The sequence below is a fragment of the Macrobrachium rosenbergii genome, chromosome 6, assembly GCF_040412425.1.
Source record: "Macrobrachium rosenbergii isolate ZJJX-2024 chromosome 6, ASM4041242v1, whole genome shotgun sequence".
Classification (NCBI taxonomy): domain Eukaryota; kingdom Metazoa; phylum Arthropoda; class Malacostraca; order Decapoda; family Palaemonidae; genus Macrobrachium; species Macrobrachium rosenbergii.
Window position 1 is genome coordinate 2,595,356 of NC_089746.1, and position 24,907 is coordinate 2,620,262.

At 43.6% G+C, this 24,907-nt stretch overlaps 1 protein-coding gene across 3 annotated transcripts in view; it reads right to left on the minus strand.

Annotated features, from left to right (window-relative positions):
• Bulli (regulator of MON1-CCZ1 complex protein bulli) overlaps nucleotides 1-24,907 on the minus strand; it is a 441,067-nt gene that overhangs the window by 319,911 nt on the left and 96,249 nt on the right. For all 3 annotated transcript variants that reach the window (XM_067104768.1, XM_067104769.1, XM_067104770.1), the window contains exon 4: nucleotides 5,532-5,724. In XM_067104768.1, coding sequence (XP_066960869.1) covers nucleotides 5,532-5,724 — 193 coding nt within the window. The remainder of the gene's footprint in view (nucleotides 1-5,531; nucleotides 5,725-24,907) is intronic.

A 24,907-nucleotide genomic window follows, 5' to 3' on the forward strand; every position in this document is an offset into this window, starting at 1 on the left:
CCAATGGTTGTCAACTGTGCTGATTCGCTACCATCAAAGGGTCCAGGGGTACTCAAATCCTTAAACTTACTGGTCATAAAGATTGAGAGAGAAAAAAAAAAAAAAGTAAAAAAAAAAGAAAGTAAACCTGAAAACCTTAAAAAGATATCATCAGCCTTTCATGGAGTTCATTCCTCCACTAATGGCACAAGTGAGAACAGACTCCCAAATGTCCGCATCCCTACCCTACCCCAAAGGGGATGGCACAACATGATTAGAGTGGCTCAAGTGTAAGCCAACCCGCTTGATAAGACTGAGAGCATTACTAGAATACAATCATCCCCACCCTAATCACATTATGGGCAAACCGGACAGAATGCCGAGAGTCCTATTCCCAGAACTAGACCCCCCTGGAATCCGTGGTCCAGTCCCATAGAATAGTTCCGCCTGAAAACTCAGGTCCGAACATTATCGGGCAGTTGATGGTCCTGCCACAGTTCTCACTATTTAGCTTCGGATATAAACCCAATCCCAGCTATGATACCTTTTCCTATTTACCAGGTCCAAGAAATTTGTACTGAAAGTGAAAATATCCACGCCATTTAAATCGAAAGGTTTGTAGGTGATCCGTCAGGGTCTTGGCTCTTATTCTTCGTGAAGAACGAAGAAGAAAAGCCAGGGCCTTTACCCTCACCACGTGAAGGAACCTACTTGAGGGGACAAAGGAAAATAAATGTTCTCGTTATGTATGAGGGTGCATTTTGTCACCAGTGGTTAGGCTACCAAATTTCTCACGAGATAGAATAAACTAAAGAAATCGCTGTTTGCACATGTAACGTAATCTGCTGTGTCAGGCAATCGATTTAGTGCATTATTACCAAGTGATGACGTTTTATCGATGCTGGCTTTGACGAGCATTATTCATTTAACTTTCTTCCTAGTTATTTCTTTTTTTTTTTCACTCTTCATTATATCCTGTAGGCAGTCACTAACATCATATTTTATTCTCACATCTGTTCAGTGTATTTACCATTGCTAATATGATTTATAATCCGCTCCAACGCAGTCATAAAAATCGACAACCAAAGTGCAAATCTTTCAGCTGTGTGCAAGACCTCCAGTAAACAGAGTAGGCTAACTTCCTGAGTTTGTTATGTTCTCATTTTTCATTTCTCTTGTTTTCTTTGCATTTATTTTGGGTGATTAATTTTTTTGGCCTAATTTGCTCATATATATATTCATAATCTTCTTGAGAGAATGGAAATGTTCGTAATATCTTTGTGTGTGGAGAAATTGATTTCTTATGAAATAGGGATCATCTGTGTCCTTCCTCAGCCAGGTGTATCATGTTTGATTTGAAGTTTCTACGCCAGGCGAAAAAAAAAATCGATTATGGTAACAACGATATTCATTCCTAAAACTGATAATACGCAACTTGAATGTATCCACGAGTTCATCGGTATGCAAGTCAGTTGAAACCAAAAGAAGGTATTCCTAATCGATAAAACAAAATGAGTAGGCAATAGCTCAATTATTATGATTTGTACTACTGACTATAGCGTAGGGATATATCTTACATATGTATTACTGTCTATTCAATAGTTTTGAAGATTACTCTATTTAACAAGCGTTAAACGTACATAGACATTTTACGGCAATAAATCGAATAATGATGAGAACTTACATGCTGCTTTACAATGCCAGTCTTCCAGCCCTCGCTATATCAACGTTCATCTCGTAAACAAAGATAATATAATATAAATGTAATTGAAGTCAGTTGCTTGCTTGACAAAATAATATGACCGAATTATTATAGGTTTACAGATGAATGTTATTTATATGAAACAAATAATATTCGTATAAAATAAATACAAAGTATATAGAAAGGAGAAAAAATATTTATTAATATATCACGACAATGTACATTACTGGTGAATAGCAACCTACTATACGTAGTCTATAATATAGTAATTGTCAGGGACTGCCCTTCCCTCTCCCCAGTTAGGGTGTGTCTATCAGGGGTAACCATCCACTAAAATGTCTGTCATTACCAACATAGAACTCTAGGATGTGCAGTGCAAATTTTACTTGGTATCTTCAATGTTGGATGTAGATCCTGTTTCCCCCTCCCCACTCATTGTGGGGTGTCTGTCAGGGGTGACCACCCACTAAAATGTCTGTCATTACCATCACAGTGCTCTACGATGTGCAGTGTTATTTATAGTGCAAATTTTACAAATATCTCCAATGTTGGATGTAGATCCTGTTTCCCCCTCCCCACTCATTGTGGGGTGTCTGTCAGGGGGGTGACCACCCACTAAAATGTCTTTCATTACCATCACAGCACTCTAGGATGTGCAGTGTTATTGTAGTGCAAATTTTACTTGGTATCTCCAATGTTGGATGTAGATCCTGTTTCCCCCTCCCCACTCATTGTGGGGTGTCTGTCAGGGGGGTGACCACCCACTAAAATGTCTGTCATTACCATCACAGCACTCTAGGATGTGCAGTGTTATTGTAGTGCAAATTTTACTTGGTATCTCCAATGTTGGATGTAGATCCTGTTTCCCCCTCCCCACTCATTGTGGGGTGTCTGTCAGGGGGTGACCACCCACTAAAATGTCTGTCATGACCACCATAGTACTCTAGGATGTGCAATGCTATTGTAGTGTAAATTTTACTTGGTATCTCCTAAGTTGGATCTAGATCCAATTAACGCCCCCTTTTCAGTGTGTCTGTCAGGGGGAACCCACCCTCTAGTATGTCTGTCACTAGTCATTCTATAATCAGGAGAGTCCAAGGATATATTATATATTAGTTTCATCTGGTATCTCATATACTGGATCTAGACCCAAAATCTAACAAGCAATTAGTGGTGCTTGTTAAGTCAAGCCACCCATATATTTTCGGCAGACGGTCAGTTTCCCGTTTACAAGTCTATTCCTAAATATCGGTAGGGGTTACAGTCGGTATCTCGTTCGTTGCATCTGAATGGTCCGGGCTGCGGGACTAAGTGCTTCATGATTCACTTGGTCAAAGGCTGAACTAAAATCTAGACCTGACCATGCGTGCCTCTATGCCTTCATCAAGAACACTGCAAGATGGTACATACTGAAAAAAGGCCTTGACAAAACCCAAACTGTAATGCTGGTAGCAGGCTATTATCTTCAACAAACCTACAAAGACACTTAGAGAGCTTCTCAAAAACCTTTGATAAAACAGCAGTAATTGAAATTGGCCTATATTCAGTGGGGCATAAGGATGAACTAAGTCCTTTAGGTAATACAGCAATGTTTCCCTTCTTCCAAACAGACTAACTAATCTCATGAAAATAGTCATGTTGTTGCTCAGCACCACCACAGACACACAGTCTTGAAATGCTCGCAAGACTACCAGCATCACTCTCATTTCCAAAATGTTGATGCAGTAATGAGGTTTATTCTGTCCGCGCACCTGAAGTACACAGACTACTCAGGTGTGTGCCTCATCTCTCCTTCTATGCATCTGAGAACAGAAGCATCTTTGGATGTGGGATGTCCAAGGGAACTCCCACAAGGAAATACTGTACCTGTCAGCCAGCCACCAAGCGTGGGACCCCCCCACCTTCTCTCACTACACAGCACAATCTGGGGAGGAAGGTTGCTTGAGGCCAATTTTGTTTCAGTTGCCACTGAAGCAAACACAGGTGGAGTCACTGATGTGGGACAAGCTTCTCCAGGAATAACAGATAAAATGATAGGTAACCAAGGATTAACTGCCAAAGCTGAGCTGGTTGTGCATGTTACGACAATAACTGGTTGACACAAGATTTTAAAGTTAAGATTCTTGATGCTGCAATGTCTAAGCATGCCCAGTTACTTTGTCTGCTGCAAGAACTGACCTCCCCAAGTTTATTATGATCACCAAGTCATGACAAAACTAAAGGCGACTGTTCCTGTTCTGGTGCAACTGTGCCATTGACGATGACAGAACTGGTGAAAACATGCGTGAAGCACCAGTGTACAAGTCACAGTTCTCCCTGCAGAGACATGGGAAGATTCACGATATATGAGCTTGACCGGGAATCCCTGTATTAACCCTACCAATGGTAGAGGTAACAACCACAGGTGAACAAACACTGTCACTGCCCCTATAAGAGTAGGTGTTTATTCAAAGCCTGGCTCTACTTTTTGTAAGAGGGCATCTTGGGTTATTCTTCTTTCTGCGAGATGATAAGGTGAAAGAAGATGAGAGGTGCAAGAAGACAAGGAGGAAGAGGAGCAAGAAGACAAGCACTTGCACTTCTCTTGCATGAGCAGCTGATGGAAAGGAATACAAAATTCAAGCCTGAGACCAAGTGCTGGGACCTATGAGGTCCTTCATCACTAAAAATAATGTAACTGCCAGGACAGGGTGGAAAATAAGATGGAAGAAAGATAACATGAAGGAGGTATAATAAAAGCAATGAAAGGGGTTGCAACTAGGGACCAACAAGACACTGCAAAGAACCTAAAGTAATGCCTACAGTGCACCACGTAAAGCACACTGACGGCACTAACCCTTCACGAGAAGGAGTGATTGATGATACATGGGCATCTCCCATGGGAAGGGTGACTGCTATTATGGACTCAACAGCGTTGAGCTCCTTAACATGAGCAGCAACATCAGACAGCGCAGTTAACATGGTAAGGGTGCAAAAAAGCAAAGCACATGCACACAGGTTTCTCACCTGGGGAGAGCCTAGCCCATGCAAACTGACTAGCCACTAAACCAGAAGTATGTCATTCATTTTCCCGTACATGCCGCACACACTCCGCCAAGAAAGCAGTATAGTCATGGAAAGAGGAATGGTAGGTTCAGGAGCAGGGAGGAAGAACTGGAAAAGGTTTGGTGACATCAAATGGGGAGTCCTACCTCTAAGCAACACAGTGAACTCTCACTAGCCTTCTCCCATTTATTCCTAAACCTCTTCCACTGGGAAAAACAATTGTCACACTCCCCTGGTCATGACACCTGCAGTAAAGGTGGCAGGGATCCACCAAAACTGAGGTCATGAAACACCACATGCACTCTCTCATGCCTTTCACACCTCTGCTGTTCACACTACTGTACTTATCCATGGCAAAGTAAACAAATACTCGAAGCTAAAAACTGATGGCGGCCATAAGAAGTGCTCAGTGATAGAAGGTGGGGCATTCTGCACTCACTCTCCTATCCTCAGTTAACTACCTTAATACCATTTCAATAACTGATTCCAGCTAGCACTTATGAATACTCCTGCATTTAAGACAATAGTTTGTACTTCTATATGAACTAATACAGTATATTTCTACAAATGCTTCTGGTCCAGTGGTAAATTTAATTTCTATTGTAATGTTTTGTCATTTGATTCTTAGTAAAGGAGTACTTGAATAAATTTTAGTATCCACGTTAAAGATTATCATTAAACATAAAAAATAACCATTATCTAAAAAAAATTATAGAAAAGAGCTCTAAATTCATACACATAACAGTCCTTATAATAAACAAGCCTTTTATGCATTATATCCCTTACCAAAAATATGAGAAATTACCTTCAAATTTAGAGAGTTTATTTGACTGTCCAGGTTTGAAGAAAAAAGGCTGAAGAGTTGATGTAGTGGGTGAAGATCCTGTACAAAGTACTAATAAACAATTCTCTGGACTCCAAACAAACCAAGAACACGAAAGGTTATAACTGCGCACATGTCGAACACTTACCCTCTCCTTAGATACTTGCTGAGAAACCTAAAATTGAAAAGAAAAACAAGATGTAATACCCATCCTTTATCACTAACATCCTTAAACATCAGTACAAAAATATTTGTCCTTACCTTCAACTTCATACATGAAATAAAGGAAAATATTCTTGATAAAATTAACCAGGCATGAATGCTTTTAGTGAATTTCTGTTATAACTGGGAGCCCAAGGAGGCAGAAGGTGGCTGTGATCTGGAACTTCATTGAAATATAACACTATCTACCCGAGAGTACAAGTCATATAAAGTATTAACTGAAATGGCACTTTTTATCAAATTTTTATTATGTATTTTTGTTTGTTACCAATAGGAGTTTAATTTTCAGATCTGTGTCCTCTACTGTGCAGACAGATCTTTCACAAACATTGTGTATATCATACACTACTACTTTTAAAAAAAGACATGATGCTGTGTTTTAAATTTTATTAACAGTTTTCACCCTAACACCATTTTCAACACAGAGCACGAAGTTAGCGGGTTTTGATGAAAGAAAAACAAATTCCTGGTAGCTGCTGTGAGCCCTCAAAGGAGTTACTCCTGTGGTCCCGCTAGGGCTCCATAAGACAGATCAATCGATTTCACAGAAGTCCCTCATACTGTAGTTGGTCTTGGACAGAATATAGTGCCTTTGATAGACACAGTGATAGAGTATAAAAGGATTCAAGGCAAGAGGGCTCTTTCCCTTGCCAATACCAATTACACTCCTATGTGACAACAGCACACAAACTGGATAAGATTCCCATTATTTACCAGGTCTGTGAAAGAAAAACAACTTGCCACTAATTCCCATGCCTTTTCGTCAGGGAAAGTGGTTGGGTTTGAGGACTCTCAGCAGCTACCAAAAATAGGTTTTTCATTTGTCAAAATGTTTTTAAATAGTGTAGCTGCTGCTGTTCATCCTCAAAAGGAACATACAAAAGAAATTGACAAGTGATGGAAAGACCTAGCTACTGATTAAAAAATCCCACTTGACCTTACCTACCCTCCTTTACTCAGGATACCCATCATGGTTCAACAATGAAGGGTAAGAAAGCAAATATATATATATATATATATATATATATATATATATATATATATATATATATATATATATATATATATATATATATATATATATATATATATATATATATATATTATATATATTATATATATATATATATATATATATATATATATATATATATATATATATATATATATATATATATATATGTGTGTGTATATATATGCATTATTCTGTTTGGTTCTAAAAAACAGGTTTTGATGTAGAAAAACCTTTTTTTTGGTCGTAGCTGTTGAGTCCTCAAGGAGCAATTTTCCATGGGTCTGTCAGACCTCCATGGTGACCGCACTTACATCAAAGAATTCTCTTTTAGTTGGTCTTTTGGCCAGGTACAGTAATGTGTCATAATGATAAACATTATAACACATGATGGAGTACATAATGGACTCAAAGATAAGAGGCCACTTTCCCTTATCTTCAGCAAAGACGTACCCAGTTTTCCATCGTCAAAACCTACTAGAAGAAGATGTGATTATTGCGCATGCGCAGTTCGCCATATCGTTGACAAATGGACCAGCAAAAAGACCAAGAAGCCATAAGTTTCTGTTAGCCAATGCAGGATGATCCCTCACCCAAATCCCATGCCTTTTCATCAGGAGAGTGGGAGGGTTTTGAGGACTCAACAGCAACTACCAAAAGTACGTTTTTCCTATGTCAAAACCTGTTTTTTGATAGGGTAGTCACTTGCTTCATCCCCAAGGACTTTAAAAAGAAACTGCCAGGTGACAAAATGCTTAAGCTCTTAAATTAAAATTCCAACAATCCAAATAAAAAACATTTCTGGTCCCAGGTCAAGTCATAATTTTCCAGCCCCATTCTTTATTCCAAATACCCCTCAGGTTTTGGTAACAGAGAAGAAGAAACTTAAGATGAACTTATGTTTTAGGGTGAAGTTCTACAGTGACTTACCTAAGCATGCTGGGTCTGGTTGCAGTATTGTCACACCTTCCCCCAGCGACAGTTAGCATAGTCACCCATTAGGAAGACCCCTGGTTTTCCGGTGTAGCGCCTATGGGATCAGGACTAACTATACCACCTACTGATATACAGTGTAGTCGAATTTGCTCGAGCTCGTGGCAATAATGTTTTTAAGAATACTGTCTCTGATGACCACCCTGTACATTTGGAGACTTCTTTGAAAGAGACATTTCTGAAGAAGGCCAACGACACACTTACTTTCCTAATATCATGTGATCTAAGAAAGGAGTGTGGATTTGCCTTTTTAATGAGGGACATTAAAATTATTCTCATCAATTGTACAGAAAGTGGTTTGTTTGTGCTAGGATGTAGGAAAACAGGACCCTCTGGGATGTTTGCCGTGACCTCTAGGTAAACTTTATGTGCTTGAATAGGGTATAATATCTTGTCTGCTAAATTGAGTTTTCTTATCAAAATAGGTTTTATTTTTAAAGGATTCTCATTCTTGGCCAAGAATGATCGACCAAGGGACAATAATAACTGACAGTCAGCTGTTTGCGTGATGTATCGTACCTGTCTAAAAAGAGCCCAGTTCATTTTTACGAACTCCTGGTGTGAGAGCAATCAAGAAGATCACCTTTTGCAGCATGTGAGTTGTGGTTGTATTGGGTCTGCTGAATTGAGGGGTTGACAGAAGTGTAAGCACCTTGTTCATGACCAAGTAATTAGAAGCCTGTCAGGAGCAGGTCTTTGTAGTGCAACAAACCGGAGAAGGGAAGTGACAATTTCTAGTGCAACAGACCGGAGAAGGGAAGTGACAATTTCTATATCAGAGTCAATCCTGAATCCATAAGGCAAGGGTTCCATTAATGCTGCCTTGTATGCCATGGTTGTTGTAACTGCCGCAAGGCATGTGTCTTCCAAAAAGTATACAGTATAAGAAAATTTAAAAGTGTCTCCATAGAAATCTCAACTGGGCTCTCAATGGATATAATCTATCCATATCTTCCATTTGGACTGGTATTGTCAGACAGATGTTGTCTGTAGTTTTTGCACTAGGTACCTAGCATGTTGGGTGAATAATTTTCATGGTAGACAATATTTTAAAAATCCACACATGAAGGTCTCGGCTCAGAAAGGAGGATGCACAGGTGACTTTCCCTCCTACTGTCTGGGATAGGACAGTAGACAGTCATGGAAATGATCTCTTCACCCATTGTTGGAGTACAGTAATACCCCGAATTTGCATGATTCGAGTTGCGCGAATTCACATACACACGAACATTTGCGAGTACTGAGAAACCCTGCAAAAGTGTTTATGTTTAATATTTTATGTAATGTATAAGTTTTCAAGCTTTTATGTATAACTTAAATAACATTAAACAATAATAATAATAATTTCTCTCTCTCTCTCTCTCATTTACTGAGATGAGAATTTTTATGTATGTCTATCTGTTTTGTTGTAAATAAGTTTATTTGTTTTGTATGATAAAAGGGATTTTGACAAAGGAAAAATCTATTTCTGAGGAAGGTCCCGTGTCACCCGGTGAAATTCCATTACAGCACGAATTTCTAGGTATAACAATGCTAGATATACCAGAGAAAAGAGCTTTCAGGAAAGCTGGGGTTACTACCCCAGTCGAGCGTCTTCTAGGAAGACGTCGGTATAAAGAAGGGTGAGTGAAATACCACTACCACGGAAACCTACTGAAAGATCTCTCCTATCAAAATCCCCCGAACAGAGCGGTGAGCCGTTACAGCCCCACACACTCAACACCCGCCAGGACGGCGACACCAGCGCCACCTACCTCATTCCATGCTAGCACTAACCCCAGACTTGGCATGTGCAAGTAGGGGGAGAGTACTAGGTGATCCAGGGAGGGTCACCGGGTGACACGGGACCTTCCTCAGAAATAGATTTTTCCTTTGTCAAAATCCCTTTTCTGAGTCCAGTCCCGTGTCAGCCGGTGAAATAGTGATAGAGAATCATGCCAAGGCTGTAACTACCAGGAAAAAGAAATGGGGGTAATCTGAAGAAAAGGCAAAATTTTACGAAAATAATTTTAATCAAGTAATCTCTTTCATGTAGCAAGAATACTAAAACTAAGGTATATTAAATCTAAGGCACATCAAAAAACTTAATACTATGAAACAATGGGAGGTCCCTGCACGACGGGGAAGAAGCCCCAAAAATCTTAAAATTACTTAAAGCAAGGTGAAACATGAAAATGTGCAAAGATAACTGCAAATACAACCTTAATACTATACACGTAAACTTAGGCTAAACACGTAAGAGACAAGATCAATGAAAATTAACATATAACATATACATATATCTGGGGTACGTGGGAGCCAAATAAAAACTGTCCAGTACCCCATAAGAAAAACAATCATGGCATGTCAGATTACACTTTTTCCATCAACAGGTACAAGAAACATCAATATGAGGAGCCAGGCAGTGAGGTATAATCAACCAGGAGAATAAGCAGAGAAGTAAATGAGGCAGGCGGGGGGGGAAAGGAAAGGACAAGGATATGATTAATTAAGGTGGGGAGATGACACTTCCCACAGCTATGGTAGAAAATTTCAGGGCTTTGAGTGATTTTTAAATAGTGGCGTTTAAACACTAGAGGTGATTTCCAACCCGTAAATTTAGATAACTCTGAAAAGTCCATATTATGAAAGTAATTAATGGAAGTAGCAACTGCTCGAATATCATGAACCTTGGGAACTGAATCTGGGTTGGCTTGTTTAATGAAATACAGAATTTGTTGTCTTATAGCATTTAGTGAAAGAGTACCACCTTTCTCCCTGATAAAAAGAGGACCCGACTTACTCTGTGGAGTTCTTTAAAAGGTAAGATTTAAGTGTATAAACTGGACATAAAGACTGGTCTTGAGGAAGGGGCACCACCTTCCAAGGAGACCACCTGTCCTGTGGGTCTTCGTTCTTAGCTAAAAATCTAGGGTCAGGGGAAAGGAGGACCTCTCCAGACGGGAGGAAGTTCACAAAATTATCACCTCTAGTGAGAGCCGACAGCTCTGAGATTCTAGCACCTGAAGCCAAGCTAATCAAAAATAAAGTCTTCCTTAACAGATCCTGATAAGAGCAATGAAAGTTATCCATCTCTGATGCTAACTTGAGGACGTCATTGAGAAACCACGTAACAGAATGTGGGCGTGATACTGGTCTCAGACGAGCGCATGCTCTGGGGATAGATGAAAAATAGGAATCTGTAAGGTCGATTTTAAAGCCGTAAAGAAATACTTTCTTCAATGCTGACTTGACTGTGGTAATAGTGGCCGGAGCAAGGCCTTTCTCAAACAGTGATCTAAAGAAGGAAACTCCTAAATTAGTCGTCATGATTTTGGCTTCAGATGCTTTCAGGAAGGAGGCTAATTTTTTGACTGCTGAGTCATACTGTCTAATAGTAGAATCTCTTTTATCTGATTCTAAAAACAGAGTGTTGACAGGGTCAATGTTTGCTCCTTTTGGGCTGCGAACTTTATAAAGTCCATAAAACTAGGGCATTCTGAATTCTTGAGGAAGCTGACACAGTCTTGGTTTGTACTGTCTGGGTCAGAATGGGCTTGGGAATCGAAGACTCCGTAATCCCAGTTCCTGAAGAAGAGGGAACCAATTGCTCTTCGGCCAATAGGGGGCTACTAGGCTGGTTGACCTTTGAATGTCCTGAGTTTGTGTAATACTTTCAGCAGTAAATTTATTGGGGGAACAGATAAATCTTCTCCCAATTGTTCCAATCTACTGTCATTGCGCCTATGGCGTAACGCCTGAGGGTCCAGGTTGGGGGCCCATAACAGGGGGAGCTTGAAGTTGCTCTCCGTAACAGATCCACTTGGAGGCCCGAACCCGGCGGCAAATCCATTTGAAAGATTCCACGCCCAGGGACCACCCGTCTCCAACGGAGTAGTCCTGGACAGGGAATCCGCCACCACGCCCGCACTCTCGCTAGGTGGGTGGCTGACAGGTGCCAGCCGTGCTTGTTCGCCAGGGAGAAGATAGCAACCATTACTTGGTTTACTCGACCTGATTTGGAGCCGCCCCTGTTGATGCAATGAACTACCACTGCGCTGTCCAACACCAACCTGATATGAATCCGGTTGGGGGGCGGATTTTCTTCAGAGTTAGAAAGACCGCCATAGCTTCCAGGGTATTTATATGGAACTGCTGAAACATTGTGGACCACGTTCCTTGTACTTTTTGTTTTGGTGAATATCCCCCAGCCGCTTAGGGAAGCGTCTGTGTGAACAACTAGTGCCGGAGGGGGAAATTGAAGTGGAACTGTTTGGACAGGCCCTTGACTGAGGTCCAAGGTCGCAGTCTTGTCTTTAAGATTTGAGGAATAGAGGAGACCTTGTCTCTGAGCTTGACATTGGCTCGACTCCGCCACACTCTGTTTATGTCTTTTAATTTCGCTTTTAAGAGCAGGTCTGTCACTGAGGCAAACTGAAGAGACCCAAGGACTCTTTCTTGGGACCGGCGGGATGCTGATGGATTTTTGAGAAAATCTCCTGGTGAGAGATGCTATCTCTTTCCTCTTGGGAGGCGGAGAGACAGCGTGTGAGATGACAGATCCCACTGGAGACCCAGCCACTGAAACCGGGACTCCGGAGTCAGGCGGGACTTTCTCTGTTCAGTTGAAAACCTAGCGACTCCAGGAAATTGATGACTATGGACGTAGCTTTCTGACACTCCGAACTGTTGGTGCCCAAATTATCCAATCGTCCAAATATGCTGCTAGGGATATCCTTGAGACCGGAGTTGTTGTACTACCGTGTCCGCCAGCTTGTGAATATCCTGGGCGCAATGTTCAGACCGAAAGGGCATGACCCTGAAGGAGTAGGCTTGATTCCCGAGTCTGAAACCGAGGAACTGAGAGAAGTTCCGCGCAACCGGGACGTGATAATAAGCGCCTGAAAGATCGATAGAGGTGGTGACGGCTCCACGGAAGTAGAGTCCGTGCCTGAGCTACCGTAAGCATGCGAAATTTGTCGCATTTTATGTAGAGATTTAGACGCGACAGATCCAGGATCACTCTTTGCTGATCGGAGTCTTTTTGGGAACAGTGAATAACCTGCCTTGAAACTTTAGGTGCCTTACTTTCTTTATTGCTCGTTTGTTGAGCAATTCTGTCACGTAATCCTTTAGGATTGATGTGGGTGGCTGGTAAAACCTGGTTAGAGGAGGAGGGTTTTTGATCCAGCTCCATCCTAGTCCTTTGGACACAATGCTGTGTGCCCAAGGGCTGAAGGTCCATTGGTCCCTGAACCAAAACAGGCGACCGCCTACCTGTGTTCTCTCAGTGGGAGGGAGCGGGTTTATTCCCCTACCACGTCCAGGTCTTCCCCTTGGGGTGGTGTTGGGCTTTCCTCTATGAGGGGCTTTGCCTCTTCCTCCCTTGCAACCCTATTAAGGCCGTGAAAGTAATCCACGGCCCTCATATGTGGGGTTGTGCGCTGGTGAGGCCACATAGGAGGGTGCAGCTGGTTGGACCAGCACATACTGTTGGGGGTGAGCCTTGGAGGTAGAAGGCTGGGCTACTGCCGAGACCGGGACGGCTTGGACTACCGCCTGATGGTGGGGCCTCTTATGCCTCCTGAAGCGTTTGCCTCCTCTCGATTGGGGCCGGCCGATTCTGGGGTCTTACGTTTATAGGCAGAAATGCCCCAGCGAGAACGAAGACTCTGGATTGGCCCGTGTAGCCTCGGCCATAACATTCGTGACCTCCTCTTCAGGGAAGAGGTTAGGTCCCCAGATCGAGCTTTTAACGAGCTTGTTAGGCTCGTGGCGGATAGTCGCATCGGCAAAGATGAATTTTCCTACATTCCAGTCTGGCCATGATAAATTCAAATAAGTCAGACTGGAAGCCCGCCAGCAAGGACTTAGCCAAAACTTGAAAGAATGGCTCGTCCGAGCAGGAGACGGCAGTAGCTCAGTAAGGCAGACGGAGTTCAAGGACCGGGCTAACTTAGTCCGGGCATCAAACTCCGCTTTCAAAAGAGATTCCGGCAGCTTGGGGAGCTGCTCACTGAATTGCGTGGAAGCGCAGAAGGGGTCCAGCTTCCCGACAGTGAAAGTGGACGGGCGCCCTAACCAGAACTCATTACTTCCTGGGAATACCAGGGAAGTAGGGTCTGTTTCTCTTAGCTGTGGTAACGGATTACCATCAAAGCACGCTCGGGCCGTAGCCAGAGCGACTTTGTCCAAGCAAGGGGTGGGAAGGTTGTCTCCCAGGGCGAACATAGTAAAGTTGCCCTTGAAAGGAGTCAAACCGTATTTTCTGCCTGCCACTCCGCCAGAGTGCACAGGAGAGCCGACTGAGCTTGGTCCCTAGGGACGATGACAGTCTCCTAGGAACCTTGTCTGACCGAATCCAAGCTTCCTCCGTAAGCCTCACGAAGCCTGGGTAAGGGGGCAAGAGATCGGGGAAGAACTCCAATTCCTCCAACCGTCTCGTGCCAAGACCATCAACTGTCAGCTTGCCATCATGTTGGATGGCCCGGAGTGCAAAACGCCAAGGGTTACCGACATCAACGGCGGGAGGTCCGCAGTGTCGGGGATAACATACTGTGGTTCGGCTGGGGGTGGGTGAGCCATTCCCGCCAGTATGTTATCATGACTGGCCAACTTCTCAGAGATTTTGTTAAATCTCGAATCTAGGTCCTCTGTAAATTTCTTATAGAGTTGATTTGCAAAGGCCTCTGCGCCGAAAGCAGGTTGGCGAGGAGGGCTTGGTTTTGCAGCCCTCTTACTCGCGCCTTTGCTGGAGGAACCAGACTTGCTCCCGGAGGCTACAGGTCCTGAAACCTTAGCCTTCGACGGGGAAGGGCGATGCCTTCTTGGAAGTCGAGGACTTGTAGCCCTTCGCCTTCCATGAAGTCTTCAACTTCAACTTGGGGATAGCAGATGGAGCTCTATCACCCAAGGAGGAAGACTTCACAAAACCTGCAAAAGAAGAAACAGATGAAGCAGGGAGTCAAACAAAGGGGGCCCGCCCCCAACAACCTCACTTACCTCACCACTTACCACCTGGTCCTGCTCTATGTTCATCGGTTCCAGGTTAAGATCCATGGCGGCAACATCCTCCGAGACCTCAGCGTAGAGGATATCCACTTGGGGTGGCTGGGTCTCATCCCGGATTTGCTGGATGATAGGGGTGGCAAGATCTTCAGGCACTGCGGCCGCCACCCGTGCGCCGGGTAGAGCAAGTCCTCAACCTGGCGCCGAGGACGTAGGGCTTCCCCGACGGAACATTCCTGCCAAACCCAGCCACCCAGGCCCGGAGGGATTCCAAGGCAGACTTCTTGGAAGCTTCGTCCGCCTGTAAGAAAACCAACAATTAGCTAAGAACGAAAAAAACCATTCCGGGAACCTCATAAACAATATACAATATGAGGAGCATAAAGCGGAAGAAAAAGACTGTCACTTACCGACTCATCCTGGACAGTTGTGCAGAGAGCAAAGCAAACCTCACAACCATCAGGGTGCCAAACAACCAGGTCATCCAGTCGGACCGCACAACCAGCGTGGGTCCGGCAAACTACGTGACCGTAGGGTTGTTGGAGGGAGGCGGTGCACCCGGCTCCTCACAGCGAACAGTCTGTAAAGAAAAAGTACATGAACCTCCCACCCTAAGCAATCTAAAGCTGGCGAGGCCGGGAAACTCAACTGCAACCGGAATACTCCGGCGGAGAAGAACTCCTTATCATAAACTGGGCCAATAAGCTCTAAATTACACAGAGTGGAAGGTAAAGGTTTTCAGACCCCGGAGTACTCCGGGGAATGAAGGAAAGAGAAACCAGGAACTAACCATAAGGGCTGCCAGTAAAATAACGGCGGAGCCCCGGTATAGGACCGGACTCACGTATATATAAATATATAATGAATTAAGGAGAGTACTCCTGTAGATAAACAGACTTATCTAAAATTAATAACAAAAATAATAACAATAACAAGTGATGGTAAGAACTCAAGAGGACGGAAGGATCCGCTCCTCTAAAATGAAAAACCTTCCGCCCTTACTTCCCCCGCCGGAGAAACAAGACGGGTAAAATGCTCGTATGTTCATAACATAGGCTGAAGCAATTATATATTTACCGTATCAACGAAACCGACGGGGAGACGAGAGGTATGGATAGTGACTCGAACACGTTCGAGTAAACAAACCACCAACCCCAACACAGCGATGCTAGGGACGATATGGGAGGGAGCGAATCCCTCAACCAACAGGAGAAGTCCCTGAACTCGGAGAAAACGCCATCTAGCGTCACCCGCACGAGTAGAGCAAGGCTGGAGAGGAGGAGGGGGGGGAGGGGGAGGAGTAGGCTACCAGGAAGGAACAGGAGACAGGGAGAAGCTCACCCGCTCAACTGCACCATACCTCCCAGAAAATGAATCTTGGAAGGGTAGAATGACTGGAAGCAACCAACCCGAAGCCCGACTCCTACCTAGGCGAAGCCTAATATGGACCTAACCTAGTATAGGCTAGGAAAAAGGGAGGGCAGAAGGGAGGAGGAAGCAACAGGGAGAGAAATTTTGTGCCGAGAACCAACCGGGATCGAGAATGGGGGGCAAGGGGCGACTAGCCTAGAGGAAACACATCCAAAGAACTCGATTCCCCAAATGGAGGAAGAGAACTAAGGGGCTCACTCTGCCCACCGAAAAACGATCCCGGAGGAAACAGCAACAAAACTCCCTCAACCTGAACTCCTCACCCAGGGCAAGGGGATGGAAGCAAACAAGCCTACTCCACAAAATAACCATCACACTCAAAAAAACTAAAATGTGCTCAACAGAGAGCGTAGCCTACCTCGGGGGAAGCGGTTAGATCTGAGGCTGCCGCCAACACCCAGAGAGGTAAACCAACAAAAAAATTAATAAAAAAATAAAAAAAATAAAAAAAAGAGCACCATCTTCAAGCAAAAATAATTAGCCTACTTGAGACCAAAAATAAAAGGAACCCAACCTGGGGTACCTAGACGGGCATCACTCCCAACAAAGGCCAGTAGGCCAATGAAATAATTCAAAAGGGGGAGCCACCGCAAGGAACCACCAGGAAGGGAACCAAGGGGGCAAAATCTATCTATAACGACGAGGAGACAACTCCAACTGAAAAGAACAGAAGGAGTCGCCCATGGTCGACATGGCTGGCGGGGACGCCGTGGCGTCATAATAAGATCTCAATATTTATGAAAATACGAGACCATAACAGCCAAAAAATAGAACAAAACCCCACAAGAAGATGGTACTTAACTTAGAGATGGTAAAGCTGCTCGATGCCATCGTCAGATGCAAGAAAATCCAAAATAATGGAGACGAGCACACAAAAGAAACAGGATGCACGTGCTAGAAAATGGAATGAGGTAGGTGGCGCTGGTGTCGCCGTCCTGGCGGGTGTTGAGTGTGGGGGCTGTAACGGCTCACCGCTCTGTTCGGGATTTTGATAGGGAGAGATCTTTCGAGTAGGTTTCCGTGGTAGTGGTATTTCACTCACCCTTCTTATACCGACGTCTTCCTAGAAGACGCTCGACTGGGGTAGTAACCCCAGCTTTCCTGAAAGCTCTTTTTCTCTGGTATATCTAGCATTGTTATACCTAGAAATTCGTGCTGTAATGGAATTTCACTGGCTGACACGGGACTGGACTCAGAAATAAGGTATTTTTAATTACAAATTTTACCTAATAATAATAATAATAATAATAATGAATAATAATATAACATAACTCATACAGTTATATACAGAATATACAATGTTAGGTTTGAATAAACTATTTCAAATTGTCAATTTGTATATGATTGTCAGGTAATAAAAATGCTAATAAATATATTTTGACAAAGGAAAAATCTATTTCTGGTATGGGAGAAACCTGTGGTGAAATTATCCTTTCAGCACTTATTTAAGGTAAAGCTATTACTAAATATACCAGAGTAAAGCTAAAAAGCTGGCCGAGTTTCTTCACAAAAGAGCTCCATGGTATGGAGTTCAATGAGAAAGGGTGAGATTGTCACAATCACAGGCCTCCGCCCTGTAACACCTTCCCAATGTCAAAAGTCCTCTGGTGAGGTGCAGGTTACCTCGCACCACTGCGGACTATAAACAAGCCTTGGTCACCCACATTCCAATTTATAAAATGGAATGGTATTTGAAGGGAAAAATTCTTAAAAATGAGGGGGTCACAGGTAAGTGACACAGGTCTCTCCCCAGAAATAAATTTTTCCTTTGTCAAAATCCTTTTTCTGGCATTCTTGTTTCCTGTGTCAGCTGGTGAAATAATAACAGAGAAATCAAAATACCATTCTGAAAACTAAAAACAAAGATTACTTGAGTCAAAGTAATAAAACTAAACATCTGCAAGAGTTTTGTTAACTTAGAAAGTAAGAATGGCATTTAAGACATATACATGACATTTAATATACTTAGTTTTATAAATAACATAATTATACATGAATACAAATCCTGAATTAGATCTACAGTACTTAAAATTACATAACTTAATTTTATTAAACACATAAAAACTAATACAATAAAACTGTGTTCCACAAAACAATACAAAACAAATATGTAAATGAGGTAAACAATAAACAGGATAAATTTATGACATGGTCTAAAGAAGGTGTAAAGCATGCCTGACCTGGAGATGAAAAGGGGAATAAATGAGGCAGGTACAGGGAGGAGAGTGACTGAGTACAGAAAGAATATAAATTTGTAAACAATGCACATTGCTGCCATAAACCTGTTGAAAATACAAGAGCTTCTAGTGATTTCAGGTAGTGGCGTTTAAAAACTACAGGGGATTTCCACCCTGTGTATTAATTTTGACAGATCCTCAAAATTCATATAATGAAAATAGTTAGTGGAGGTGGCCACTGCCCTGATGTCATGCACTTTTGGGACTGAATCTGGGTTTGCATGTTTAATGAAATACAGGATCTGTTGTCTAATGGGTTTCAAAGAAATGGTTCCTCCCCTTCCCTTACAAATAAAGGCCCTGAAGTTATGTGTGAGGTTCTGTCTAAGAATGCTTTCAGGGTAAAGACTGGGCATAAAGACAGGTCTTGTGGGAGGGGATGATCTTCCATGGGGACCACCTATCCTGAGGATCTTCATTTTTAGCTAGGAACTTAGGGTGAGGAGCTAGTAACACTTCACCTGATGGAAGAAATCCAGATGATTGGGTTCTCTAGACAAGGCAGCCAGTTCAGAAATGGCACCTGAAGCCAAACTAATTAAAATAAGTCTTCCTTGAAGTTAGTGAAAAACTAATCTAAAAATAAGGTCTTCTATCAAAATATTATCCAGGTGTTACTGAACAATTTTTTTCTTATTTCATGGGCTGATTATCGGAATGACACATAACCTCTTTAAGACATCATTTAAGACTTGGCCTGATGTTAAACTAGTGAAATGTGTGGGCATTTAAGAACTTGAAACCGACTGTGGGCGGGTTACTGGTCTCAAACGAGCACAGGCTTTAGGGCTAGATGAAAAAATAAAGTCCGTTAAGTTAATCTTTAAATTGTGCAAAAATATCTTTTTTAAGGCTGATTTTGCTGTAGTAATAGTACTAGGGCCAGACCTTTTTCAAACAATGACCTAAAAAATGAAATGGCTAAATTAGTGGTCATTACTGTAGCTTCAGATTTTTTTTAGAAAAGTGCCAATTTCTTAACTGCTGAGTCATATTGTCTAAGAGTGGATTCCCTTTTATCTGATTCTAGGAACAAAGTGTTAATAGGATCAGATATTAGCATCCTTTTGAGCAGCAAACTTCATGAAATCCACAAAGCTAGGGCATTCTGAATTCTTGAGGAAGCTGACACAGTCTGAGTTTGTACTATTCGCGTCAGTTTTCTGGGTTGGGAATTTTCAAACACGAAGCTTCAGTTCTAGAAGAAGTAGAAACCAGTTGCTCTTCGGCCAATTGGGAGCTACTAAGGCTACTTGATTTTGAATGTCCTGAGTTTGTGAAGGACTTTCAATAACAGGTTTACTGGGGGAAAGAGGTAGATTCTTTTCCACTTGTTCCAATCTATGGACATTGCATCTGTGGAGTGAGCTAAAGGGTCCAGATTGGGAGCCACATAACAAGGTAGTTTGTGGTTGCACTCTGTTGCAAAGAGATCTACTTGGAGACCTGGAACTTGAATTTGCAAATCCACCTGAAGGAGGTTTTGTCCAGGGACCATTCCGACTCCAGCGGAGTTGTCCTGGACAGGGAATCTGCAATGACATTCCGGACCCCTGCAAGGTGGGTAGCAGACAGATGCCACTGGTGTTTGTTTGCTAGAGAAAATATTGCTATCATAATGATTGATCCGACTCGACTTGGAACCTCCTCTGTTCAGAAGTGCACTACTACTGCGCTGTCAGAACCAATCTTATATGAATCAGATTGTTTGAATAAACAGTTTCTTCAGGGTTAGAAAGACTGCCATGGCTTCCAGAACATTGATATGAAACTGGCGGAACACAAAGACCAAGTCCCTTGCACCTTCTTGTGTTGGGAATATCCTCCCCACCCGCTTAGGGAAGCGTCGGTGTGAATCACTAGGGATGGCAGAGGGAACTGAAGGGGCACTGACTTCGATAAGCTCTTGACGGACGTCCAAGGCCGGAGTCTCTTCTTCAGAATCGGTGGAATCAGAGATACTTTGTCTCTGAATCTGACATTTTTCGACTCTCGCCATACCCTGTTTACATCCTTCAGTTTGGATTTCAAAAGAAGATCCGTCACTGAAGCAAACTGAAGAGAACCTAAGATTCTTTCTTGTAACGATTGGAAGCTTTCTTGTTCTTGAGAAATTGCCTGGTTGCTTTGGCTATTTCTTTCCGTTTTTTGGATGGAAGGGATAGTCTGTGTACCCAGGTCCCACTGGATTCCTAACCACTGAAAGCGACTCTCCGGAACTAGGCGGGATTTCTCCTGTTTATCTGAAAGCCCAATGATTCCAGAAAGCCGATTACTATGGCTGTCGCTTTCCAGCATTAGTCGGCGTTGGGCGCCCAAATGATCCAATCGTCTAAGTATCCTCTACGGCTAGCATGATCCCTTGGGACCGGAGTTGTTGAACTACCGTATCCGCCAGTTTGGTGAAGATTCTGGGAGCTATATTGAGACCGAATGGCATGACTCTGAATGAGTATGCTTGATTTCCTAGTCTGAACCCCAGATAAGGAGAGAACCTTCATAAGAATCGGGACGTGATAATAGGCATCTGAAAGATCTATAGAGGTGGTTTTGGCTCCACTGGGGAAGTAAGGTCCGAACCTGCGAGATTTAAGCATTTGAAACTTGTCGCATTGAATGTAGGAATTTAGAGCGGGACAAGTCTAGAATTACTCTTCGTTGACTGGAACCTTTCTTTGGAACGCTGAATAGTCTGCCCTGAAATTTCAGATGTCTTGCTTTCTTTATTGCCCTCTTTATTAACAGATCTTTCACAAAGTCCTTCAGAGCCTTGGAGGGTGATTGATGGAACCTGATAGGGGAGGACTTTTGATCCAACCCCACCCCAATCCTTTGGAGACTATGCTCTGGGCCCAGGGACTGAAGCTCCACTGGTCCCAAAAAATGATACAACCTCCCGCCTACCTGAGATACCTCACTGTGCGGGAAAGGGCCTGCCTCCTCTAGATCCCCTGCCTCCCCTTCCTTTGGAGAAGGAGGGGATGAACCTCTACCTCTGAAGTACCCTCTAGCTCGTTCCTTTTGCATTTTGGATTGAATGAAATGCCACCCTGGCTTTCGTAAGAGGCATTATAAGCAGGGGAGGAAACGTTAGAAGGGGGCAGCGAGAGGTTGATGGGCTGGTTGAACCAGCACATACTGAGGTTGAGGCTGAGGTTGGGAGGTTGAGGGATGTCCAGGGATGGGGGACCTGGACAGCCTGCAGTACTGTCTGAGTCGGAGCCACTTAAATTTCTTGAACTTCTTCCCTTGTTTAGGTGAGTTTGGGCTCAGACTGTTTCCTCTTGGAGGACAAACCCCAACGGAGCGGAGACTCTGGTTGGCCCTAGTTGCCTCTGCTAGACTGCATCAACCTCTTCCTGAGGGAATAGGTTAGCTCCCCAGATGGAGCTTTTATGAGCCTGTTAGGCTCATGACGGATAGAAGCTGCGAAAAGATGTGCTTCCGGCAGTTCAATCAAAATTTACAAAATCATAGAGGTCCTGTTGGAAACTTCCCAGGAGAGATTTCTGTCAACACCTGGAAAAGAGGATCCTGCAGTATACCACTGACGTCGCCTCTGCCAAAGTCAATGAGTTTAAGGACCTACTAAGTCTGTCCTTATGTCTGCTTCAGCCTTCAGGAGCGACTCTGGGATTCTGACAGTTGCTCGCTAAAGAGGTTAGAGGCGCAGTCAGGGTCCAGCCGGGTAACCGTAAAGGTATCCAAGTTGACCATTCACTGGGAATCTCGGGTAAGACCAGTGATGTGGGATCTATCTCCCGGAGATGAGGAACTGGTTTGCCCTCCAAAACTTTGGTTGGTGAGGAGGCGACTTTAGAGGTGCATGGAGTGGGACAAACCCCCAAAGAGAACATGGTAAATGCACCCTTTGCCGGAGTGAGCATTGTATTCTCCGCCTGCCACTCCGACAAGGTCCGTATCAGTAGGGCTGATTGGGCCTGGTCCTCGGGAAGATGACTGTCTCCTTTGGGACCTTATCGGATGGACCCAAGCCTCCTCTGTAAGCCTGGCATATCCTGCATAGGGAGATTTCAGGTTTGGAGGAAGAATACCAGTTCTTCAACCATCTGAGTGCCTAAGCCCTCAATAGTGAGAGTACCCTCATGTTGGGGAGCAAAGAGGGTCAGGCGCCAGGGTTCCCTTTATCGAAAAGGGGCAGGTTGGAGGTATCTACAAGAGAGAAGGGTTTGTTGGCCGCAAAACCACTCATGAACCAAGGAGATCAAAGTCCTCTGTGACTTCACCTCCTCTGATAAGGAGAGCATAGAAGATATTTGAAGAAGACAGCTGATTCGAGAATTGTGACAGCTTGTCGTCAACTCTCTTGTCAAACTGCTTCATAAGAAGCTCAACAAACGGTTGCGTCAAAGGAAGGAGGGGTGGGAGTCTTCATTACTATGCTTTCTTGTGCTCCCTTCCCAGAAGTAGAGGCCTTTGCGTCAGGCGGCATGGGGCTAGGGGCGTATTCTTGAGGGAACCTCGGAGCGGATTTCTGGGATTTCATAATGTTTTTCTTAAAAAGATTTGAACCTTAGGGATCATTAGACCTTGCACCGTCCATAAGGCAAGAAAGGATTTCACAAATCCTCTGAAGGAAGAAGCAGTAGAAGAGGGAGAACTAAAAATAGATCACCTGCCTCACTTACCCCCTTACCTGGCTGCTGTTCAGGTCATCGTTCATAGGCTCCAGGTTGAGGTCAAAGGGCATGCGTCCAGGGTGACACGAACGAAAACAAAAAGTGTTTACTTCTTCTTGGGAGGGCTAGTCATCTCCCGGATCCCGGCGATCAAGGGGCGGCTATTTCATCGCAATGGAAGCCTGAGATCCAGGCGCCGGGAAAGAACGCTGCAAACGTCCTTGCAGAGGATGTAGGTTTCCCTGCCCGACGTTCCTCCCAAAGCCGCCGACCCAGGACTTGAGGGTCGAAAACCAAATAAAGAGTCCCGGGAGCTGCGGTCAATCTAAAGGGGGAAAGGAAGATAGGTGATTGGGCCTCCAAAAGGAGAATATCTTACAATTATCCATCAAAGACAAAATTGAGGATAAACGTTAATCCGGATGGAAGAATTTTCTATGTCGACTTTCCAGAACCTGCTCATAATTTAGCATTATTTTCACAACCGTCCCGGTGCCAAACAGTCAGGTCCCCACGTGGACAGCAGGCCGGAGTGGGACCTGCAGAACTTCATGCCCCTGGCCTGGTGGAAGCACAGCGGTGCACCCTTGCTCCTGACAACGCGCCATCTGTAAGTTGAACGATAAACATGTATGTTAATTAGACAGTTGAAAGTACTGTAGTGTCTTAGAATAGTAGTAATTGTCTGTAGGCAAATGCCTCAGATTTAACCAGGGGAAAAAGGGGCTACTGAACAACATGATTAACTACCTAGGGACTTCGGAGTTAATCCGAGCGACGGGGAAGGTCCTTATTAAAGGATAGTTAACATATCATTAAATAACATTAAATATTAATAAATGAACACCCACATGAACAGGTTCTATAATTTTAAAAATTAAAATAGGATTTAAATCTGAGTAAAGACACTCAAAAGGGCCTATCGGATTATGTAATAATCCCCATGAAGCCGCCGGAGTTAATCCGGAGCCAAGGGTTAATAATAATATTATTTTTGTAATGGATGAAGTGAACAAAAACATCAACATGATTAGGGGAAAGATTCTATAGGGTATTTTTTTCCCACTTGGGGCCGGAGAGAGTCTTGTACTTAGAACGGTGATGGCGGCTTAAATAGGGTGTAGTGAACACCGCCCGACCAAACACCGTCCCCACCGGAGTGGTAAACAAGATCCGGCCATTAAGCAAAGAAAACACCAAGGTAAATAGCTGGTGGAGAGAAGATACTGGAAAAGGGTGTATACAAAGAGGACAATATAAGTGTCATGATTTAGTGTGAACGATTCAGAAGACAGTCAGGTGGGAAACTCCAACTGGCAACATTAACTGTCTCCCACATTAAAGTGTCTCGGATGGAAAAACACGCCACCTGACACAAGAAGGGAGGATGTATAGCCTATGAGTGTGGGACTCTGGTACGACCAGGAGTGGGTAGGTTTATGGCGCCATGAATCTATAATTCCTCTCTAAGATCTAATGAACATATCGAACGATATTGAAAGAGAGGAAGAGATGGAACACTCAAAGACAAAGCAAAGAAAGGGATAAAACAGGGGTGTGGGAGCACACCCGGTCCCCTACTGTAAGTTCTCGACAAAGGAATGAAAGGATAAGGTCAGGTGACAAGAGAACAGCCAATTCAATGCAGGGGGTATAGGCTATCTCCGAAAGGAAAGGGCAAAAATCTCGGCCTTGGTAAGAATAACATATAATGAAAGCTAACCAAGGGTGGGAAGGAGAGGAGGGGGGAAATAGCCATTTTAAGAATGTGTTAGGAGGGTAAAACATGAAGTGGAGAACTGTTAATCAAGATGTGGCTTCGGACAAGGAGGAGGC